Raw genomic sequence first — 22,664 nt, 5'->3', positions numbered from 1 at the left:
TTTCCCAAAAGAAGAAAAAAATAAAAAAATAAGATTGAATTGAAAAGTGTTTGTTGCTTCTGGTATCGGTTTTCGGGGTGTCCCTCTACCCAGTTCTTTTGGCTCTAACGTTCCCCAAATTCCTTTTCATTTAAGTTTAGGGAATTACAAAACAGATAATGTATCTTCGACGATGTCAGCAATAACGCCTTTATCAATGTTAACAATATATATTGTTAATGCTATAAATGCTGTTTCCGGAACAGGATACAAAAATGTTCGATTAACAATTTATTTTATGTTTGGTATTTTGGTGTTAGTTTGTTGCACTTACGTTAGAAAGCTTAGAGATGTGTTTCATTTAGCATGGTTACAACCACAGCAATGCTTTGTTGTGTTTATGTTTTCTATGCCTCTTTTCTTGGTTACTCAATTGTAAAACTTATTGAGTAAGCATCGTCTCAACTGGTTTGAATTAATCATTCACTCTGACCAAAAGAACACATTTAAATCTTTGGTAAATAGCAATATTTATGATATTGTTATAAACAACTTTAAGTGGATTTCTAATATCCAAAATAGTGATAATAATAAACAACTTCATATGGATTACTAATTTTAAAGAATATTCATTTGCAAACAATTTTGATCACTTCCGAGCTTTTCATAATACTAACTGCCGAAGATACAAAACATTTGTGGAACTTCAGTCTAACTGTCTAACGAAGTCTAAGGGCTCTTCTAAGGAATAATTTATGAAAGCTTTATTCATATCGACATATTCACAAATCTTCTTTGAACTCTGCGTTATTTTCTTCCTCCATGAAGATATCATCCAGAACCGGCTCTGGCTTTGGGTTTGACAATAGGTGTTCTTCTTCTTCTGCGACTTTATTCTTGTTCTTCATCTCGAAAATTGTATACAATATCACACCGACCATTGAAACGAGAAGTCCGCCGATCTTCTTCATTTGTCTGTAGCGCGGTTCGTCTTTTACGGGGAACATGATAAGTCCGAACGTGAAGATGAGCATCGTTTTGACATGGCCGACAACTTGATACGTAACTGGTCCGGCCTTACCGATGAGAGAAGCACCGACAACGTTGCACCCTGTCGCAATAACACCTGTCAGAAGAATAAGAACGATTTCAATGGTTTGGAAGTGGTGATCTTGAATTCGTTCTCGACCTGTGGTTTCAATAAGGAATGCCGCAATAGCACAGATGACAAACTGCTGAATCCCGGAAACATAATTAAGTTGGGCGCCATTGATATTATATTCATTTTGGACAACAGAAGATTGAGATTGATTAATGGTGGTGGAAATAACAGCCCCAAGAGCTACAAACATGCCGGCTATACTGAACTGAACATCGTTGACTGTGAATAAAGAAACACCAACAAGAAGAATTAATAATGAAAAAAGTGAATTTGCTGGCGTGCTCTTTTTAAGGAAAAAGTACTTGTACGCAACTGTGCACGGTATGGTGCATAATTTTGAAAGCTGATAAAAGCCAATGGAATTAACACGAAGATTAAAATTCATTGATACAATGGAAAGTACTGAAAGAAACCCAAGGTACCAACATTTGCTTTTTGGAATTTGTACATCTGGATCGAACATATGCATTTTTCCCATAACGTAACAACCAATATATGTCATGGCAAAATGATAGCTTGTCATTGTTGTTGGAAAACCAAAATCATAAGTTTCCATTACTTTTTTGTTTATCATGATTAGTGCTGTTGATAATACAATTGAGCCAACAATGAGTAAAGAGAGCAACGCCATTTGTGTGGAAAAATGGCGGTTGTCTATGGTGACGTTGTATACCCATCAAAAACACCGACTTTTTGAAAAAAATCAAAAAGGCCACTCCCAAAAAATTGAGTGAGTTTGGTCTGTTTGACCACCAATTGTCGAACAAATATTCAAATTTTTAACAATGATGTGAATTTGCAGGGGTTAATTGTAATAATGACAAAGTGAAACCAGAGGAGTGTTTGCGAATTAAAACTCCCACAAAATTTTGAACTGTATGTAAGGCGCTTAATGAAGCCCATATTTTATAAAATATACTGATTTTTTTCGAAAATAAAACAGAAATACCTTTTTCAAAAATTAATTAATAACTAAGATATGCTATAAAAAATATAACTACTCATGTATATTATAATTTTATAAAAAAAATTTATAATTATATGAAAAATCGATCCGAGCATGTCCTATTCAGCTCCTTGAAGTACTATTAAATAGAATATAATTGGTATTTTGTACTTATATGGGTTTAATCCAAACTCTTTTATCCATTTTCGAGAAATTTTTCATTTAAATTGCTAAAGCAATTTAAAATGCCATTGAACATTACATAACGGTTATTGTAGTAACGTTTTTCGTAGCTGAGAAATAAACGGTCTCTATTATGATATCCGTTTGGAAAGATGCAAAAGTTCCTGTCGAATATAATGCACCAGAATTTCGTTTCCAAAATTGGGGAAAAGTAGGAATGTTAGCACGCACACTGCAAACATTCAGGCTTGTTATTGTTATAGTAATTTCACTTCTTTTTGTTGTTGTTTCATATTATATTGCACCAAAAACGTTACCTGTTCAGGAAACACCAATTGTTTCTCTACCAAAACACTTTTTGGTAGTTGGACACACAACAGATTCTAGGCAATTATATGATGCAATTTCTTTCCTCTATTCAAATTTCCCTCAATTCACCACGGAACGCATAAAATTACCCTCACAAGGAGGCTCTATATCATCATTTATCAAAGACAAGAAATATTTAGAAATTTATATCTCACTTCCAAAAGATACAACAGGTGTTTCCCTTAGGCATCTCCATGTTTTAATTCCTATCCACATATCATTTCCAATATATAACTATTCTAGTTCACATAATCTCCTTCGTTTCCAATTTTTCAATAGTAATAATTTTGATAAAGTTGAATTTTTCGGTTCAATGGATCTCCATAAACTTCGTGAGTTTAATGACCAAGATCAATTCCAATGGAATTCTACTCAACAACTTCTCGAGAACTCATTTCCATTTGACGGAACAAACCCGTTCAATCTCGAACAAATTATTGAAACGTTTGATTCATCACCATTTTCATTAAGTGTTAAACAAATATCTAAGTCTATTTCTACTGAAGGAAATGGGATTTCGCTCCATTTCACATTGCGAATTCCCGAAGTATTTATCGAAGTTAGTGCTCCGTTTTGGAATATATTCAAAGAGACATATGTACAAGTGTTTTACTGGTTCTGGTTGTGCTATTTCGTATGGAAGCTGTTCATTAAAATTGCGTTCAAATATGGAATTGTCGCTGCTTCATATCGGAGACTGTTGGAACCAAACAAACCTCATTTCGATTAATATGTATTATGTAAATATTTTATGTTTTTTGATGTTTAATATGTATCAAATTAGAACTAAAATAAAAAGGCCCTTTACCAAAATATAAGAAATGATGTTTTGAAAATTGTATTTGTAATTCAAATTGCTGTCTTTAAGATTTTTTTAATTGATACGACAAGAAAATAAAACTATTCTGATAATATTAATTTATTTTGGAAGCAAGGGAAATATTACATTTCCATCTTCTGTCACAACAATTGGTGGTTATGCATTTAGATATTGTTCAAAACTTAAATGTATTTATTATTATTATGGTGAAAAAGAACCATCTTCAGGATTTCCGTTTTTGCCAGAAAGTGAATAAACATATAAATGCGTTTATGCGATAATCATTGATGAATTTAGATCGATTATTATGTCTGAAATTGTGTTAGTAAATATTTTACCATTAATAAGTTAACCCAAACTTAAGTTTGAACTGTAAAATAATTCTATCCTCCAATCCTAACTTTTAGCGTATGAAATTAAACTGTTTCCTTGTGGACAATTGGTTAAGTACTTAACAACTTGTTCTGTTCTTTTTGCTATTTGATATCAAATAATTATTAAAAGTATTTAAATCTTTGTTTTTTGAGATATAAGTTAAAGAAAAAATAATTAAAGCATAATAAAATTAATTTATGAAGCAAAATTAACTTTTTATATTCTGATGGTTTATTTCTTTAATTTTTTGAATTGCAATTCAAAAAAAAATACGTTGTAAAAAGAAAAAAATGAGTTACCACGAAGTTCAGCAATTTGTACAAATAATGCGTGTTTTAGGATATCCAAACCCAATAGGTGTTGACTCATTTGACACACCCAACTTTTCTTTAATGGCTAATCTTCTTCAATGGCTTGCATCACTGTATGATCCCGATTTAGTTATCATTTCGGATATTTCCAATGAAAACGGTCGTGTTGAATTTGTCAAAAGTATTGTTCAACAAATGGCTGTTCGCTCAGGCATTCGTCTGAATCCCAAGAAGTTATATTCATCTGATCGATTTGCAGTTCGTGAACTACTTAAAATATCCGCTCCCATTTACTCTAGCATAACCTCCAAACATGATTCTTTCCAACAAAACACCAAGCAAGAACAACCACCATCCATTCGAAAGATCTCTCAACTTTCGTCCACGATTCCCAAACACTCAGTGGAACTTTATGACCAACTTGAGAAAGAACTTATGATACGTGATAACAGAACTAAAATTCTTTCCACAATGCCACCGCTTGAAGAGGTCGAGAAAAGTGTCATTTCATCTGTTGAATCTGCGTCAAATCGACTTGAAACACTTACTAAAGAACTTGAACGCCTTAGCAGCGACGAAGATTCCCTTCGATCCAAAATAAAGAAACGAAAATATGAACTTGATCGACAATCGAAACGACTGGTTTCAGTGATAACAATTCGACCAGCATATATGGACGAGTATGAAGCACTTGAGCAGGAGTTACAAGAACTCTTCAAACTACATTTCCAACATTATCGAAATGTTGACTACTTCGAACACGAGCTCCAAAAAGCGGCCGAAAAACAGAAAATGCGAAAAGAAAAGAACGAAAAAGAAATCGGAAAAATTAAAAAGAAAATGAGACAGAGTTTGGCATCAAGTATTGAACAATCAATTAAGATAGGAGCACTGCCTCAGACAGACGGAAACGACTTTAAATTCGGAAATGCTGATGATGACACTGACGATAGTTTTTAATAAATATAATATGGAATTAATGCTTTACTAATTATTGAAATCTTTATTTGCTACCTTTGGCTTTCCTGATTTGCTCAATTATTTGTACTAAACATGGCGTTTTGTCATATCCACGAATTGACATTTCTTGTTCAAGATAAGTTCGATCCACAAATTCTGATGGGTTTTGACTTTCATATCTAAAAACTGTTGGCGCAAACTTTAACCCAATAGATTCTAAATAATCCATTACTAAGTAATACTCAAAATAGTCATTGAGGTTTTCTTGATTAAATTGAATTCCTGGGAAAGATTCTGGTGGTTTGCTTGTTGGATCTTGAATATAATTTGCTGCTGATTGAGCATATTTCTGAGCTTGAGCCAAAGCTTTTGCTTTAACACCTTTTTCTTCAATAAGCTTTTCAACTGCTTCGATTGTTTCTTGCTGAGCTTCGAATACAGGACCACTAAGTAATTCCATGACGGAAATTGTTAAGCTAAAATCTAATTCTAAACGTTTGTATTTAATAACGTTCTTTGAAGTGAAAAGTGCTATATGTGGAACCCGTTTAAAATCTTGAGTCCGGCGGTTATTATATGAAAATGGGGGATACTTAACGCACTTTCCCGATAAACCACATAATATTGACTTAAACATCTTTTTTAAAAAAATTTAGATCTTTTTTAGCTATTTAAATAGCTATGCGAAAACGCAAAATAGATTCAAGTAAAAAAGAAAAATATATCACCAAAACATAGAAATAGAATTATTTTCTGAACTTGAACAAATCATAATGAATATGACAGAAGATAATATAAAATTGTCGACAAAACGTACAATAAAAATATTTGATCAATTTTGTCCTGATTTTTCAAAAAATTATGAAGAGCTCTCAAAGAATGTTGGGAGCTTCATAAGCAATTCATTGAAGAAGGACACAATCCAAATGAAATTGCAAAAACCATTCGAAATGATGAAATAGAAAAACTTCAAGAAATATCATCACAACCAAAATTTAATTTTAATCAAATAATTGAACCATCACTTTATGAAAGATGTTCATTTATTAATGTAAAAAATGTCACACTAATTGATTATGCAGCATTTTTTTCATCTGTTAAATGTTTTAAATATTTACTTATGAATGGAGCAAAATTAGATAAAACAGGTAAATATGCTGTTGCAGGTGGAAATGAAGAAATAATTCATTTATGTGAACAAAATGGTTCATCATTTATAGGGCTTATGAAATAGCAATCAAATATCATCGAAATGATATTTTTCTTTATCTTTATGAAAATAAAATTGAAAATTTGTGTGAGGAACATGATACAAAATGGTATAGAGATTATTTGAAACAGCACTTGATTTAGCATTTTCAAAAGCTAATAAAAAAATTGTCAAGTTATTTAGAAAGAAAAATGTGTAAATAAACCACATACAAAAAGTAAAAGGAGGCAGCGGCATAATACTTCCAGAAAAGATCAAAATGGAAATTTCGAAAAAATATTTCAAGATTTCCGATTAGGAACTCCAGAAAATTGAAAAAAGCACTTTCTCTTGTAAACCCGTTAAAACTGCAAAAAATTGACTAAAATGTTAACCACCGAAAATCGTTCAATTCAAACAAAATTTGAATGTGTGGTCCTCAAAAAATGTAAAGCACGATACGATTCAAAACACAAAGACTGGAAATGATTTCTCTTTTGCTATCTCTTTGCATTCTTAAATTTGATTTTGACATTTCAAAAGATTCTCCATATGGACGATTTGGTCCTCATGGATTCCGAAAAAATTCTACAATCCATGCAATATTTTCTTTTCCTGAAAATCCAGAACTTAATGAAACTATTGTTATTTCCATGGGGTTTTCATCCATTTTTTCAGAGTTTTTGTCATGTTTTTATGATTTGTATGATATTAACAAAAGTACTCTTTCATATCAAATAATTACAGACCAAACAACCAGTAATTACCTTCTATTTGCTTATTGCTCTACCTACCTAAATGAGAAAGTTCACATTCACCTTGATTTTCCTGATTGCAGATCTGATTATCAACAAGATTGGCTAATTTATTCTACTGTAGCATGCCTTGGTTCTTTAATTTTTAGCATTCCCTTAATAATGTGGATCAGGAAACATACCAAAGCCCACACCTTGAAATACGCTACACCACTTATTATTTCAGCTATTCAATTTATTGTATTTCTCATTTTAGAAGTTCTTGCTCATTTTAATGTGATTTATATGGATGTTGATCATCAATTTATTAGTGCATCTGTTTTTTATACATTATTCATCATTTTCATCAATTACTTTATGATAGAACCTTACTTCAACGATTTTAATATCATTATTAAAGTTTATTTTCTTGGTATATATCCCATTGCAGTCATTGCTAGTTTTCTTGTTTGTGGAATGTCAAATAATGTTTATGTGGAACTATTTGTTTTCTTAGCTACACTTATAATAATATGTATAATAAATACTATAATTGCTTTTAAAAAATTCGATAAAGAGAAAAGAAAAACTGTAAATGAACTCTTTTCATTTGCGTTAATTCCATTCATTGCTCTAATTTTGAGAGTGTACTCATTAGTAAAGGATTTCTTGGCATTACGACGTACACTTTTCTATCAATATATAGCATTTATATTGTATCAGATATTTACTGCACTTATATCATATTTCACCGCAATGGCAATAACACTAATGAATAACTACAAAGACCAACAATTGTTGGATGATAACCCTCTCATAAGTCAAGATAATGCAACAAAATAAAATATAAAATTTTCAACTATTTTTAAATATATTGTCCAAAATGTTGTTTTTCGTTGGATTTATTTTACATGTGTTGATACGAATATGTTTTGAGCTGATAAAATGTTTATAGGCAAAATTTTTATAATAATGTTGGAACATTTTGGTTCACTCACTCCAGGTATACCTAAATAATGAAATGCAGAGACTATTCCTAAGTAGATCGTTTTCCTAAAAATAAAAAAGTTTGTTGTTCCTTTTTGTTAATTCTTCTATGATATAATCAAAAATTTAATAAAAAAAAGTACAAATTTTGGAGGCTTATAGCTGACAAAAAAAATCTATTCGAACTGAAAACATAGTGTTTTTATCACTACTCTTCTTCTTTGTTTCATGAAACAAAGCTAGCTATATCCAGTGCAATGCCTCCTTAAAATTACTTTTGAATTAATATTTGGTCATACGGTTTTTTGGGAACAGGTTCAATATCGTTCAGCCACTTTTCTGAGGAGGATTCTGTACCATTCAAAATTGAGATAACGCAAATTTTTTTTCAAAGTATTTAATTGAAATCTCTCGTTGAATTTTTAAATAGTTTATCAAGTTTATCAGCAAAGCTACCTCCCGCAGATTCTTTGCATGAAGCCTGGGCTTCTCCAACAAATTCAGGAGACCAATGAAATTGAGGGTGAAAGCACAATATTTCTTACAGCATATGTGCAAAGAATTGATTCAAAAGGAAATGCTGAAGATAGAGTTATTGTTTGTTCGCTTTATTACATTTATATCTTCAAAAACCGAACATTCCCGTTTCATAAAGGCTATAAGTTATCGCAAAAAATACGATATGACCATATTATTTCAATTCGTTCTTCAAGCCCAGATTCTTTTGAAATTCACACCAGCAACTCAGATTATGTTTTTTCTGCATCTGGTGCTGATGGTATATTAGCCACAATTGTCCAACATTTAATGACAATTATTCCAAAAATGGAATTACCATATTTTTCGATTCCATCAAGTATTCTTCTAGGTGTTGGTACTATTCACGAAGCAATGTGCAATCGAATTAAATTTGTTTCACATACAACATCTAGATCTCCACCACCTGATTTATACAAGCTTGTTGATAAAGTATGCAGGAATGCTCTTAAGAGTCATAGTCCTAAGAGCAAAATTCTTAAATTAGAGATATTTAAAGATCATCATTTTTTTTTAGATTTAATTCTCGATGCCTTAAATGTATTTCCACTCTTTGAGCGCATTATTATACCCAAGCCAACAGCGCCCAGCCAAACCTATTGGGGGTTACTTGCAGATTTTATCATTAAGAATTATACGATAACCACGATTGAAACATTTGAGCCTATTTCAGCCAATTTCCAACAGTTTGTTGATGCGCTATGTACATCGCCGCAAACTCGTATCCAAAACTTAGGTTTTTATAACAGTTGTTTTGGGCCTAATTTTTCCACTTCGATTAACAACATATTAAATCGCATTCGTATAAAGAGTTTATTTATATCTAATGGCCTTAACTTAAAAGGGTATCAAACATTAGTTACATTTTTTCATTCCAACATTGGATTCCAATCTTTAACGACATTATCTTTAAGTGAATCGAAATTTATCCAATTCCAACAAATCATTACATTATTACCCAATCTTAAGATATTATATTTAATTAAATGTTCGTTAGACTTAACCAAAGTATTTGAAGTTTTATCTAATAATCCAAACATATTATTACATGAATTACGATTATCAGGAAATCGTTTTTTATCTCCAATCAAAACGGACATTATATTACCGAAACATTTAAGTTCATTATATTTAGATGGAGTTGAATTTACATCGAATATCATGAAGAAGATCTTTATTTCTATTTCTAATCATACAAACACTAAAGGGTTTTCATTATCATTACGTAATGCTATGCAAGCTCCATCACAATGGGAAGAGTTTGAATTGTTTTTATATTCATATAATAATCATAACATTATAAAACTTTCATATGATTGGAATCCTATTCGAAAAGGGTTTATTGAATTTATAAAGAATTCGGAGAGTTTAATGTTTTTATCATTACATGGATGTTTATTTAATGAATCTCCATATTTAAATGAATTAAGTGATGCAATTGCACAAAACAAATCGATAAAGAACTTAAGTATTTCAGGTGATAAGAATCATACTTTATCTGATTCATTTAATATAATATTTAATGGGATAATACGTAATAAATCAATTAAATTACTTGACATAACACATAATAATATCGGAAATTTATTATCGAATTATATATTAAAGTTATTTAGCTCGAATAATAATATACGTGAATTATATTTCGATGATAATTATTTCTTAAATTTTAATAAATTAAAAATTATGTTACAAGAAATCCAAAAGATTTCGATATGTATTAAGTTACATCTTCCGCGAATAGACTTAATGCGAATGAAACAATTAAATTGTATTAATGATTCTGATATAAATGAAATTAATACAATAATTAATAATTGTAATTCTTATAACAACATTACAATAAATAATAATAAAAATAAAAATAAAAATGATGTGAATAATGATAAAAATAATTCACAAAGTTCCGCAAATATTAATATGGAAAACTCTTCAGTACTTTCTTCGTCATCTGTGTTCGGTTCATTAAATAATAATAATAACATTGATAACTTCTTGTTGCCATTTCCTTTTAATGATGAAAATATTAATAACGAACTAAAAGGAAACATAAAACATTTGATGGAAAAATATATTTCGGACGAAAAATGGTTAAACAATTACGAAAAGGTACAAGTGACTGATTTCTCGGCTGTCTTCGGAAATATGATGAAACAATATAACGTAAATAATATAATAGAAAACATTAAAAGAAAAGAAATGTTACAAAAAGATATATAAAAAGTTGTAAATGTTAATAAAAATTTATAGAAAATGGAAATGTTTTTTTGGATTAATTAAAATATATATAAATGTATTTCGAATAGTTTTTGGATAATATATAAATTGTTCAAGAAGTTGTTTAACTATTTCTGTATGACTATTTAAAAATGAATGCATAAGTGCTGTTTCAAATATTTTAAATAATTTCCAAATATTATTTTGAAATATAAAATCATTAAAATAAATATTAAATATAATAAATAATTATCTTTAGCATTAACATCAATTCCTTATTGTTCAAGAAGTTGTTTAACTGTTTCTATATGACCATTTAAAGATAAACACATAAGTGCTGTAAAAAATAATTTAATTAGTTTGTAGTGCTGTTTTCAGTCAGAATTTAGTGCTTTCGTTTCCGTGATGCTAATCACGGTGAAGAACTTTAATCAATGATAACGAAATATATTCAAATCTAGATGAATTTTATTTATTTATAGTTTCAAAAATCAATTGAAATAACATTTATGAAAAGATGATCAATGTTTCATAAGTTATGCTAAAATAATCGCTCATTCAAAGTAAGTGACAAATAAATTTGATTACTCGAATGTTTTATTCTAGACTTTCTTTTTTTACAGAGAAATAAACTCAACAGCATAAAGCAATCAATATTACTGATTTAAAAGTTAAAGTTATCTTTACAAAATATAAAAAAAAAAAAAAAAAATCTTAATAAAAAATCCTTAAATTTGTTTTTTGTTATTACTTAATGATGTCATTTTTTAGTCTAAACATTTGATGTTTTGTGTCTCAAACTAAAAATGATTAATCAAAAACTCTTCAATCTTGATAAAATAAAAAAGTGTATATTCACAATATATTAAATGTATATTGATATAAAATCAAAATATCTTATTGAAAATTTGATTTATTGGCAAACCAATAAGTGCTAAATTCTGAAGTTATTTGAAGAAATTAGAAATTCGTTTTAGAAAAGTAGTTGGTGGTTCCTCCTTACTTCTATTTATCGACCTTTTTTTTTAGCGGCAGCTATTGAATCGAGTGTAAAAGCATGCTGTAGAGCTCCTGAAGCCATGTTAAACAAAACATTCCATTTTTCTTGGAATTCATTTTCATCGTATTCATCATTGGAGTCCATAATTCTTTGTTTCATTAAATCCAAATCATTTTGTAATTGTCCATCGCCTTTAGTTCCAACTGTTTTTGCTTGTATTGCTTCTTCAAGTAATTTGTACTTTTCGATAAATTGTTGATATGTCGAAATATTTCCTATTTCGTTTAACGCATCTAAATCTTTTTTTTTTTTTTTTTCTTGTTTCTGTTTTACATCTGGCGCATTAATTAAATATGTTTCGTTAGGACAACTTCTGCTATATGGTGCGCCTACTGATAAATTAACTTCATTACTTTTATTGTTAATTAAATATGTGGTAACATGTTTAAATTTGATTTTGTTTGCTTTCATTTTTTCATCTCCTGCTTGTACAGTTTCGAAAGGAACTTCTCCATCAGTAACAATGATTAAATGATCATGATAATTTTCACCTGCAGTAACTACTATATCTGCAATAAGATCTGAATATGTTCCTTCATTACCATATTTATTATTCATAAAATCTTCCATTTGACTTCTTGTTTTTTCTTGAAGATGTTCTAAATTTGACCATATAAATATTTTATCGCCTGGTTTATATTCATTTTCGATAATTTTTCGGAGTTCTGAATGATAAAATATATTTCCGCGAACAGATCCAGAACAATCGATTGCAAATAATCGATGTTTTATTATATCAGAAAATCCATTCCATTTGATACCCTCGTGAACTGTATAAATAACTGCTTTTGGACGCCAATATTTAGGTTTAATATTTTTATCTCTGGAATGTACTTCAGGTCTTGCAGTCCATCCAGCAATATTTTGTATGTATTTAAATGTTCCATCTTTATTCATCTTAGTAAAACATTTTGTAAATCCACAATCAATTATAATATCGCCATAATCACATGTTACATGACTTGGATAAAATAATGAACTTATTCCACCAGATGAATCTCTAGAAAATGGAATAAATGGGCTCATCTTACTTTCATCTTGAACATATGAAATTGTAATTCCTTCAAATATTTTACCAAGATTATGAGCTAATGGAAATCTTTGAATTTCTTTAAATACTTTTGGATTTCGATTAAATGATTGTGGCTTTGATAATCCCCCTGTTTCATCACCAAATAATATTTTTCCTCCTTTATGTTCACCGCCAATTCTTAATTCGGAACATTTATCTTCTAATTCTTTAAAGCGTGCTTTCTGAAGGAATAAATTTACTTGATAATGAAGTGGATCTCCTTCAGCCCAAAAGACAATTGAACCGCCATTTTGCCAATACAAAATTAATACATCAATAAATTGTCCAACTAAATTTGGATCTGCATGTGGATTATTTTGTTGTGGTAAAATTGGATATGGCGGCCCACATATTACCCATGTAGCATAATAATCACAGAAACCTTGTGTAGTTTGTTTCGTTAATTCTTGTATTGCATCATAATAATTTAATACAACTTTGATTTCAATACCAAAATATTCTACTGCTGTTTTAATACATTCAGTTTGACCATCCTTCGGCTCAAATATGTATTTAGGATTTACATATTTTTTCTCTTTTCCGCTTAATTCATTTGACCATAACATTACAATTAATATTTTTTGTCCTTCCAATAAATTTTTTGTATACATTTCGGTGTTCGGTCCTGTTGGATTTATAAATCCTTTTTCTGCATTTCCAACATCTTTTTCTTCATTATAAAAATCAGAAAATGCATCAAGTGTTGGTATGATATCATGAAGTTCTTTTTTAAGTTCTGAAAACGGTGATAAATTATTTTGATTTCGTATTAAATCTTCAATTATTTTATGCATTTCCATTTGATTAGGTTCAGAACCATGAATAAGACGTATTTCATCAAGTTTATCTAATGAATCATCACTAAAAAGTGATGCAATTGTTCTTAATAAAGACAATGGATTTGGTGAATAAACAACTTGAGAAAATAAGTTTTCAATTCCTTTTGGATATATTCCAACACCTATACCAATTGTATTAATACCATATTGAACACATAAATTAACTTCTTCAATAATTAATTTTCGTTCATTTTGTTGATATAATCCATCTGTAATGATAAATAATAAACTTGAATGATCTGTAGATTGTAATCTTTTTAAATCAAATGCTGTATGAATAGCTGATGCTAAATCGATATTAGTTTTAGGATTTTTTAAAATTGAAAATAAAGATTCCCAAAGTGGTGATTTTATATTTAATGCTTCAAATGTATTAATACCTGAACATAAAATGTTTGGTGCTGGTGATCCTGCAATAATTAAATTGAAACATGGTAAATCAATATTTGTTAATATTGATAAAAGATTTCGAATTGTTTGTATAGTATGAGCTTCAGAAAGTTCATTAAAACATGAAATAGATGGATCAATAATAATGGTTACATCATAATTACGTTTTAATCCTCCTTTTTCTACTAAATATATTAAAGGATCTGGAACAGGATTTAATATATTTAATATTAATGCTGTAATATCAAAATCAGTACCTGTCGATGATAATACTGATTGTGATGCTTTATTTGGTTTAAACACGGTTTCTAATGATGAATTATGAATTCTTTTGATTTCTATAAAATCATGAAGAAATGTTTCAAATTCTTTTTTATCATTCATCTTTGATATTGAAATAATTTTGTTAGTTTTGTTTCGATAATGTGACATTTCTAATTGATTAACGTGATTATTAACGGTATTTAAAACATTTGTTCTTCCCGAATAAATACCTTCTAATTTAGTAAAATCTACATTTTTTAAAAGACTTTCAAAATGATTTATATCTTTTAATTCTGGTATATCTTCTGGTATTTCTGCAAGTGTAATTTCTTTATACTTAGGAGGTAATTGTTGACTTTCTTTACGTTCCATAACATCAGCAAACATGTTCAATAATGAATTATCAATTTCTTCATTAAATTCGGCTTGTATTGGTGTTACTATGATTAGTGATTGTGCTTTATATTCTTTCGTTTCGTTTTCAAAGTTATGCCATTTTTCTTCAATAAATTCTAAGTTTTCTCCTTTGAGTTGTTTCGATTTAATAAAAATAAATCCATATGAAAAATTAGGATTTGATAATAACTTCGCCCATACTTTTGTCCGAACAAGATTTTCATCAATACCATCAGTAAATGTGAAAAATGCTACATTTGGTCTTGTTTCAAGAATTGATTTTGGAATAGAATCTATAGCAAATTGAACGGAATTAATTAAATTAGTTCGATATCGTTTAATTAAGATACAATCTAAAATTCTTTGTAATATAATATATGAATGATTTTCTTCAAATGATTTAATAACACATTTAAATCTTTCGTCTGCAATTAAAATTACTGAATATGGAATTTCCATTGAAGAAAGTGCACATGTTAATGCACAAATAATTAACATATTAAATATTTTATTTTCATCTGATATAAATGAACTACAATCAACTAAAATATTTGCACATATATTCGAATATGGAATTGTACAATCTGATGCTACTTTAACGAATAAAGAACTTAAATAATAACTTTGTTGAATAAGATCTTTTATAGTATAATTATTTGATTTCGGTATTAATAATTCATTTCTTATATTATATCCATTTGATTTCTGAATTACATTATCTTCTTCATTCTCCATACTTTTCATACGATTAATTACCCTTTCAATTCCATCCATTTCAGTAAATTGTGAAGTAATTCCATCAAATTGTTCAGTTTCTATTCCACCTTTTGTGGTTTTTTGATTATCATAGATATAAAAATCTTTTCCTGAATCATTATTTTCATTATTTTCGTTTATATCTTCAGATTCTTTTTCTTTATTTATTACATTTTGATTCTCATTTATAATATTTTTATAATTAATTTCACTAAATTTTTGAATATTTTGTTGTTCATATACAATTGAATTATCATTTTCTTTCTTTTCCTGAATATCAAGTAATTTACTTTCAAATTTACTTTCTGTTCGTGTTTTCGTTTCAGTAACAAATAATTCATTTGAATTAAATATATTAATAGCTTTCGTATCATATTTCTGTTTTTCGGTATTTTCCCAATTTCTTTGTTCAATGAAAATTGGTTTCTTTTGAGGTAATTGAATGAATTCTTTTGATATTCTTCTTGACGCTTTAATTACTTTTCGCGGTAAATTAATTTGACTAAAGTCAACACCTGCTCGACTTAATTTACTCGTAGTTAATTCAAATGATTCACTAAAATCATTTATATAAGGTGATAAAAATGAGTGATCTTTTAATGGAAGTTCGCGATATATTTGTGTTAATTTTGAAAAATATTCTTGTGTTGATTTAAGATCCACCGTCTTCGAAGACATCTTTAAGTTTCTAATATGAATAGGAAGGACTTTTGCACCTTGAGTACATGTTTGATAAAATTGTATTAAAGAAGAAATCGTTTCATTATTTGAATCTTCTGGTATTGAAATTTTTGGTAATTCAATTTGAAGTTCATTAGAATCAATTGATGTGTCTTGATTTATTATTATTGGCTTTATAATATCTCGTTCATCGAAATTATCCTTTTTCTCAGGTTTCTTAAATTCAGTAAGAAGGTAACATTTCGATCTTGAATCTTCAGTTGGAATTTGTGTTAATAACTGTTTCTTTTCATTATAATCACGTTCTATATACACATTTCTATTGTAAATGATTGTATCGCTATTATTTATGGCACTTTGTTTGATTTCAAAATACTCATTACGAAGTTTTTGCATTTCTTCTTTAATTTGTTCATTTGATGGTGCTTGATATAACATAAAGTTTCTTTTTTCTAAACTTTCGTATCTTTCTTTAAAAATCTTATAAAATTTAAATATATAATTACATGCATATACTTTTAAGATTAAATCTTTTTTCTGAATTCCTTTTGGAATTGAAAACATATTCTGATTTTGTAACATTTCTTGAAGTTCATTTGGTAATATTTTGATTAAGTTATATATATTATACATTTTCTTTCTAGTTTTCAGAATTAACATAAAAATGAAATTTGAAAAATCTCTTTTTCTTAATTGAACATTCTTCAAATCAGTGTATTTTTTAACAGCAAATTGACTTTTTATCTTTGTTAATATTTCAGTTGCTTTTTCAATGTTTTCATTCTTTGGTTCTAATTCATCCAAATCTTGATCAATTTCAGGATAAATTGTAAATGCAGGGAACCATTGTTCTTTCTTATCAAAACCGATTATAGGAAAATAATCATGATTGAATCTTTTGTATTGTGGATCATTATTTTTTTCATAGGAACCTTCTTTACATCCATGAACATAAGTGATTTCTCCCTTAGAAACGTTAATTATATCATCATTGTAGGAAATCTTTGGATTTGTTTCTAACTCAAAACCAAAAGGTGTAATTAAACAAGATACTTTAGTGAGATCTAGTTGGTTATTTATTGTTATTTTTTCCCATTTTTCTTCATAAAATGCTAAAATAGGAAATCTTTTCATTATATCTTCATCTAATTTTTTGTTGTAAGGTATAATGTTCTTTGTATTTCTTGAATCTTTAGAGTAGAGAACACTTTTTGGTGCTTCTTGGAATTTTACGTATATCATTTTTTTCATGTTACGTGATTCTATCATAATATAATATTTACAATTTGAATTAGAATTAACATTGTTTAGATTTTGTGGATCTATTTTTATTATTATGTCAAAATCAAATTTTTGTTGAATAAATATTTCTGGGATTACGGGAATGTTGGTGCCATATGGTAAATTACAATCAAAATTCCCATTTTGCTTTCCAATCCAAAGTTTACTTAAAATTCTGCAACGTAATTGAAATTCTTTAACTTCTTCAGAATAATATAAGATCAATTCTTTATCAGCAAACTTCTTGTTTGAAAAATCATAAATTTCGAATTTGAAATCAAATGGAACCAGCAATAAATCCATATGAATACAAATCTCTAAATTTGCTGAAAATTTCAAATAAAAATTACAATGGAATCGAGACATTTTAGATGCTGAAGGAAGCTTAATCGTTACTTGATCTTCATTTGGTTCTATTTGTGGTTTATCAGATGTATTACCTTCGAGACTTTCTATATTTGTTTCATAATTCATTTTTTCTTCAAGATAATAATTTTTGAATTTAAATGTAATCGTTGAATTTGTTAAAGCTTCTTGACAACATAATTGATATCTTCCATCTTTATATGATAAATCATATTCTTCACATTTAATAAGTAATGATAATGGAACAAGAATAAAATTAAATTTACATGGAAGAATTAATTCATTATATGTTTGCGATGTAAAATGAATTTCAGTTTGAATTTCGATTTCTGTTTTATCATTGTTTATAAGTGAAGGAAATGGTACTGGAAGATGAACGACTTCTCCTCGTTTAATATTATAATTAGCGTTGAAAATATCTGAATATTCTTCTTGATTAGTTATAACATTAATTGAAAATGATTTATCAATAAATGAAATAAAATTAATGAAAATTTTTTCTTCATACAATGATGGTATTATTGGGCCAATTGGACAATTAAGCGACTTAAAACAACAGATAATTTTATTATTCGAAGAAACACTTAAAATGGGAATAGAAAAGAAGTTAGAATCAGCAATATTTCGAAATGATGGAATATTTTTCTCTGATATTAATGATGGAAATGGAATATTATAAAGAATAGAAAACATTTTCGGTAATTTATTTTGATAAACATCATTCCAATATTTTTCAACATCATTGATAATATTTATAAAATTATCAATATAACCAAGAAATTGATCTAATGTTTCGTTAAGTTTGCTAATTTCAGTCTGGATTTCAGCTTTATAATTTGACGAATCTAAAATGATGACATTTGAATTTTGGAGTGCTTTTATAGATTTATACAATTCTCTTGGAATAGCTAAAATAGTTTCGTTCAAATTTTCTAAATTTTCAAAAGCATTAAATAAATCTTTTATAGATCTCATTTTTTGTTTAAATTCTACGAGAAGTTTTGTAAATTCACAGCAATTGTAAGAACCTATAAAAATTTGGGGGTCAAATTGTTTGAAAGATTCATTAGGAAAGAATTCCTCATAATTAATATTTTCAGCAATTGGATAATATTCTGATGGGATATCTAACAGATCAGTGTGACATGGAATAGTCTTAATTAATGTTTTTTTATTTGAAGAACTTTTATCAAATAATTTATTGTATCCTTTAATTGCTTGATATGCTTTATCTATGTTTGTTTGTAATATTTTATCGTCTGGCATATTAAATAATTTCTCATAACTTGATACCTTTTTTTTTAATTCTTTGATTTTTTTATTTCTTTCATTTTCATAGTGTTCTTTCTTTATATTATTCAATGCTTCAGCAATAGTCTGAGTAAAACTTTCAACAAATTTAGGGAAATCACTTTTTTGCACTTCAAGAAATTCTAATAGTTTAATTGATGGTTCTTTAGTTTTAATCTCCTTAAATTTATTTATTGTATTTATCTTAATTTTTTCTTTAACATATTTATTTGGATCGATTATAAATTTTAATGTTTCATTTTTAGAATTCGTTTTTGAATTAATAATATCATTAATATTATTATCAAAAGTCAAATTTACAATTTCATTAATAAACTCTTTAATTATGTTATGTTTTTGTTGATTTAAAACTTCATTTAATTTGATATTATCTTCTGATAAAGAACGCCATAAACTATAAAGTAATCCTATATCTTGATCAATAAATTCATGAGGTACTGCTGATAGCAAAAGATTTAGCCATTTAGTTCCAATTTCCTGATTATTTAATCTTTCTTTTATTTTTTTTAATATTGATTTATGTAATTCTTCACTAATGATTTTGTTTGTTGTTGTTGGATTGTTGAAATCTAAAGAAATTATATTAATTGGAGAGATAAGTCTTAAAACAAAAATCCAAAATGGCATTTTATTTTTTTGTGATTTAATTTTGTTAATTTGAGATGAATAAAGCTTTTGAAGTTGTTTTGCACATTTTTGATTTCTGCATAACCAATAAATTAATGATGGATTCTTATTAATATATTCTTTATTCTTCATCCAATTATCTTCAAGAAATATAATATCAGGAAACTCAAGTTGATATTCTTGAATGTTATCAAATCTTTCTGCAATTTCAAACATATATAAAATGGATGAAAGAAGTTCTTGTTCTGAGTCTTTTCTGTCTGCTACTTTTTCTCGAATTGATTCTTTAAATTCGAAAATATCATTTGGTGCTTGGAAGTTAAAATCATATAAATTACGATATATTGATTTAGCAACCTCGATAGCACATTTGGAAAATTTCCTGAAATTTTGATGGCGAATGAATTTTAATGAATCAATTATTTCGTTTTTATTACAATTTTGTATAAATAAACCATTTTGTACTTCATTTTCATTGATGAAGTTAATAAACATAAAAATAAGATCCATAGGTTTAAATTTTGGTAAAATAATTTCAAAGTTAATTTCAGTTTTTCTTCCAATGTCATGAGCCCATTTAATTTCACCTTCTGTGACTTCGTTTCTATTTGCAAGATCATTTAATATTTTATCAAGCTTAAGGATTTCTGAGTCTACATTATCTTGATGCATTTTATATAGAAATGCAGCATTTAATGTAGAGCTTATTATATCAAAATCAGTATCTTTCATATTTCCATTGGAATTTGGATTATTGAATATGCAACTAATTAAATATTTATGAACAGATTCCATTTCTGGAAATTCATTTAAATCCATTATTGTTTCAAATATATTGGAATTATTTACATCAATAATTTCCATAAATTTCCTGTGGATTTTAGAATACCATACAATATTTTCATAAATTTTCATTTGCCTTGTGTTTGTTCCATTTGTTGATCCTAATGGTGTATATGTTGGCCATTCAATAGAATGAAAGTTAAGTGATTCACCATGTTTAATATATTCTAAAAGTTTGTTTACCATTCGTTCACATAATTTATAATATTTCTCTGTTATATTTTGATCAGAAACATTAATAAGTCTTGTAATTATTTGATCTTTTATTGATTTGATTTCTCGATTTTGAATTTCAATATCTTTAAGCTTTTCACTAAGACTTTCAATATTACTTCTAATTAATTTTTTTTCATCATCTTTACAAAATTGAATAATCAATTCTTTTAATGGAATCTTTGATTTTTCTAAAAGTTGTATATAATCATTTGGATTCCAAAATGTTTTATCAACATTGTTAATAATCTTTATCTCGTTTTCGATTTGTGAAATTTCATTTTTTGCATCTGTTTCATTCATAATTTGTCTATGTTCATAAAAATTAATTTTAATTCTCCATAAAATTGAATTTGGACTTCCAAATGAAATAAGTGATTTTGTAAAGTCAATTATTTTATTTAAATTTTCATACGTTTCGATTTTACTTAATATTATTGAAAGATCATTAAGTATTTCTGATTCAAGTGGGTGAAGATATTTTATCAATTTTTGTATATCTTCTGATGAAAATGTATAAATCAAAGTCCATAATTTACTTATCATTGGTGTTTGTTGATGTTTTTTAAAATACAAATTGAATAATAATGATAAACTTCCAAATTGATTCTTTCGAGGATTTTCTGCTCCACTTTTGATATATTTATTTGCTGATTCTTTAATATTATCCTCATTCATTCTAAGTTGATTTAAACTAAATTCTTTGCATAACATATATGTTGCTTGATTTAATTTTTCATAAAGATCTGATCCAATATTATTATTATTATTTATGAGTGATATATATTTTTTACCATAATTGATTTTTGTTTGTGGTGAAAGCAATAAAGAATTCTCTTCATTAAATACAAAAATTGGGTTAATTTTATTTTTTAAATTCTTATAATTAAATTTATATGTTTTTCCTTTAATTTCGATTGAAAAATGTATCTTTTTTTCATGTAATATTCTGATTAATGGTAACCAATAGCAAATATATTGAAAAGATGTAGAAATAAACTTATTGTATGGGAAAATACTTTCAATTGTAGGTATTAATTTCTTATTCTTCTTTAAATTAGAAATAAATTTATCAAATGTTTCAAGTTTTTGTTCATTTGCCATCTCATCAATAATATTAATAATATTAAACATACCTTTTCTAATTAATTCAAATGGAATATATTTCGTGAAATATGAATCTTCTTCAACAAGTTTTGTTAATAAATGAAATCTTAAAATTGGTTTTTGAATACTTTCATATGAAAGTAAATCTTCATCTTGAAGTTTATAATTTGAAATGGTTTGAACCCTGATTTGCTTGAATCCTTCCATTATTTCTTCAAATATTTTGTAAATTATATTAATTAGATAAAACTTTCCACAATATAATTTGGTTTCATCTTTTCTAATTTGTTTCTTATTGATAAAATTATTTATCATTTCTATTGTTTTCTTTATGTGTTTTTGAATTGATTCAATATCATTTATTTGAATAAATTTACAATTTTTAACAAAATTATTAAATAAGAAATTATCAAATGGTGTTTTGTTTCGAATATACATTTGAATTTGGCGGATAAATTCAAGAATTTCTTTACAACGCTCTTTTAAATTTGATGAATCTATAGATTTAATTAAATTTTGTGATGGATTATTTGCAAAATAATCTATTAAATCATTTTGAAATTGTAGTCTTTTATCTCCTTGATCAATAAGAGAATTACAATAAATTTTTATTGATTTACAAATCGGAAGATAAATATCTCTAATATAATTTTCTTTATTTTCTTTTTGTTGTTGAATGAAATTTAATA

At 27.4% G+C, this 22,664-nt stretch overlaps 4 protein-coding genes across 4 annotated transcripts; 1 reads left to right on the top strand and 3 right to left on the bottom strand.

Annotated features, from left to right (window-relative positions):
• Positions 1-761: 761 nt before the first annotated feature.
• Positions 762-1,331, bottom strand: GO595_002880 (phosphate translocator protein; the record flags this gene model as incomplete). Its single annotated transcript, XM_067915838.1, has 1 exon — positions 762-1,331. The coding sequence occupies one exon, from the start codon at positions 1,329-1,331 to the stop codon at positions 762-764; it is 570 nt and encodes a 189-aa protein (XP_067776681.1).
• Positions 1,332-4,226: 2,895 nt separating this feature from the next.
• On the top strand, positions 4,227-5,105 carry GO595_002879 (clusterin associated protein; the record flags this gene model as incomplete). Its single annotated transcript, XM_067915837.1, has 1 exon — positions 4,227-5,105. The coding sequence occupies one exon, from the start codon at positions 4,227-4,229 to the stop codon at positions 5,103-5,105; it is 879 nt and encodes a 292-aa protein (XP_067776680.1).
• Positions 5,106-5,148: 43 nt separating this feature from the next.
• Positions 5,149-5,565, bottom strand: GO595_002878 (uncharacterized protein; the record flags this gene model as incomplete). The annotated part of the gene is made up of 1 exon (XM_067915836.1): positions 5,149-5,565. One exon carries the CDS (start codon positions 5,563-5,565, stop codon positions 5,149-5,151), a length of 417 nt encoding a protein of 138 aa, XP_067776679.1.
• Positions 5,566-11,778: 6,213 nt separating this feature from the next.
• GO595_002877 (uncharacterized protein) lies at positions 11,779-13,467 on the bottom strand (the record flags this gene model as incomplete). Its single annotated transcript, XM_067915835.1, has 1 exon — positions 11,779-13,467. The coding sequence occupies one exon, from the start codon at positions 13,465-13,467 to the stop codon at positions 11,779-11,781; it is 1,689 nt and encodes a 562-aa protein (XP_067776678.1).
• Between the last annotated feature and the right edge of the window lie 9,197 nt (positions 13,468-22,664).

The sequence above is a fragment of the Histomonas meleagridis genome, assembly GCF_020186115.1.
Source record: "Histomonas meleagridis strain 2922-C6/04-10x chromosome Unknown contig_20, whole genome shotgun sequence".
Lineage (NCBI taxonomy): Eukaryota > Parabasalia > Tritrichomonadida > Dientamoebidae > Histomonas > Histomonas meleagridis.
The sequence above is the reverse complement of the archived record's forward strand: the minus strand, read 5'-3'. Positions and strand labels throughout refer to the sequence as shown.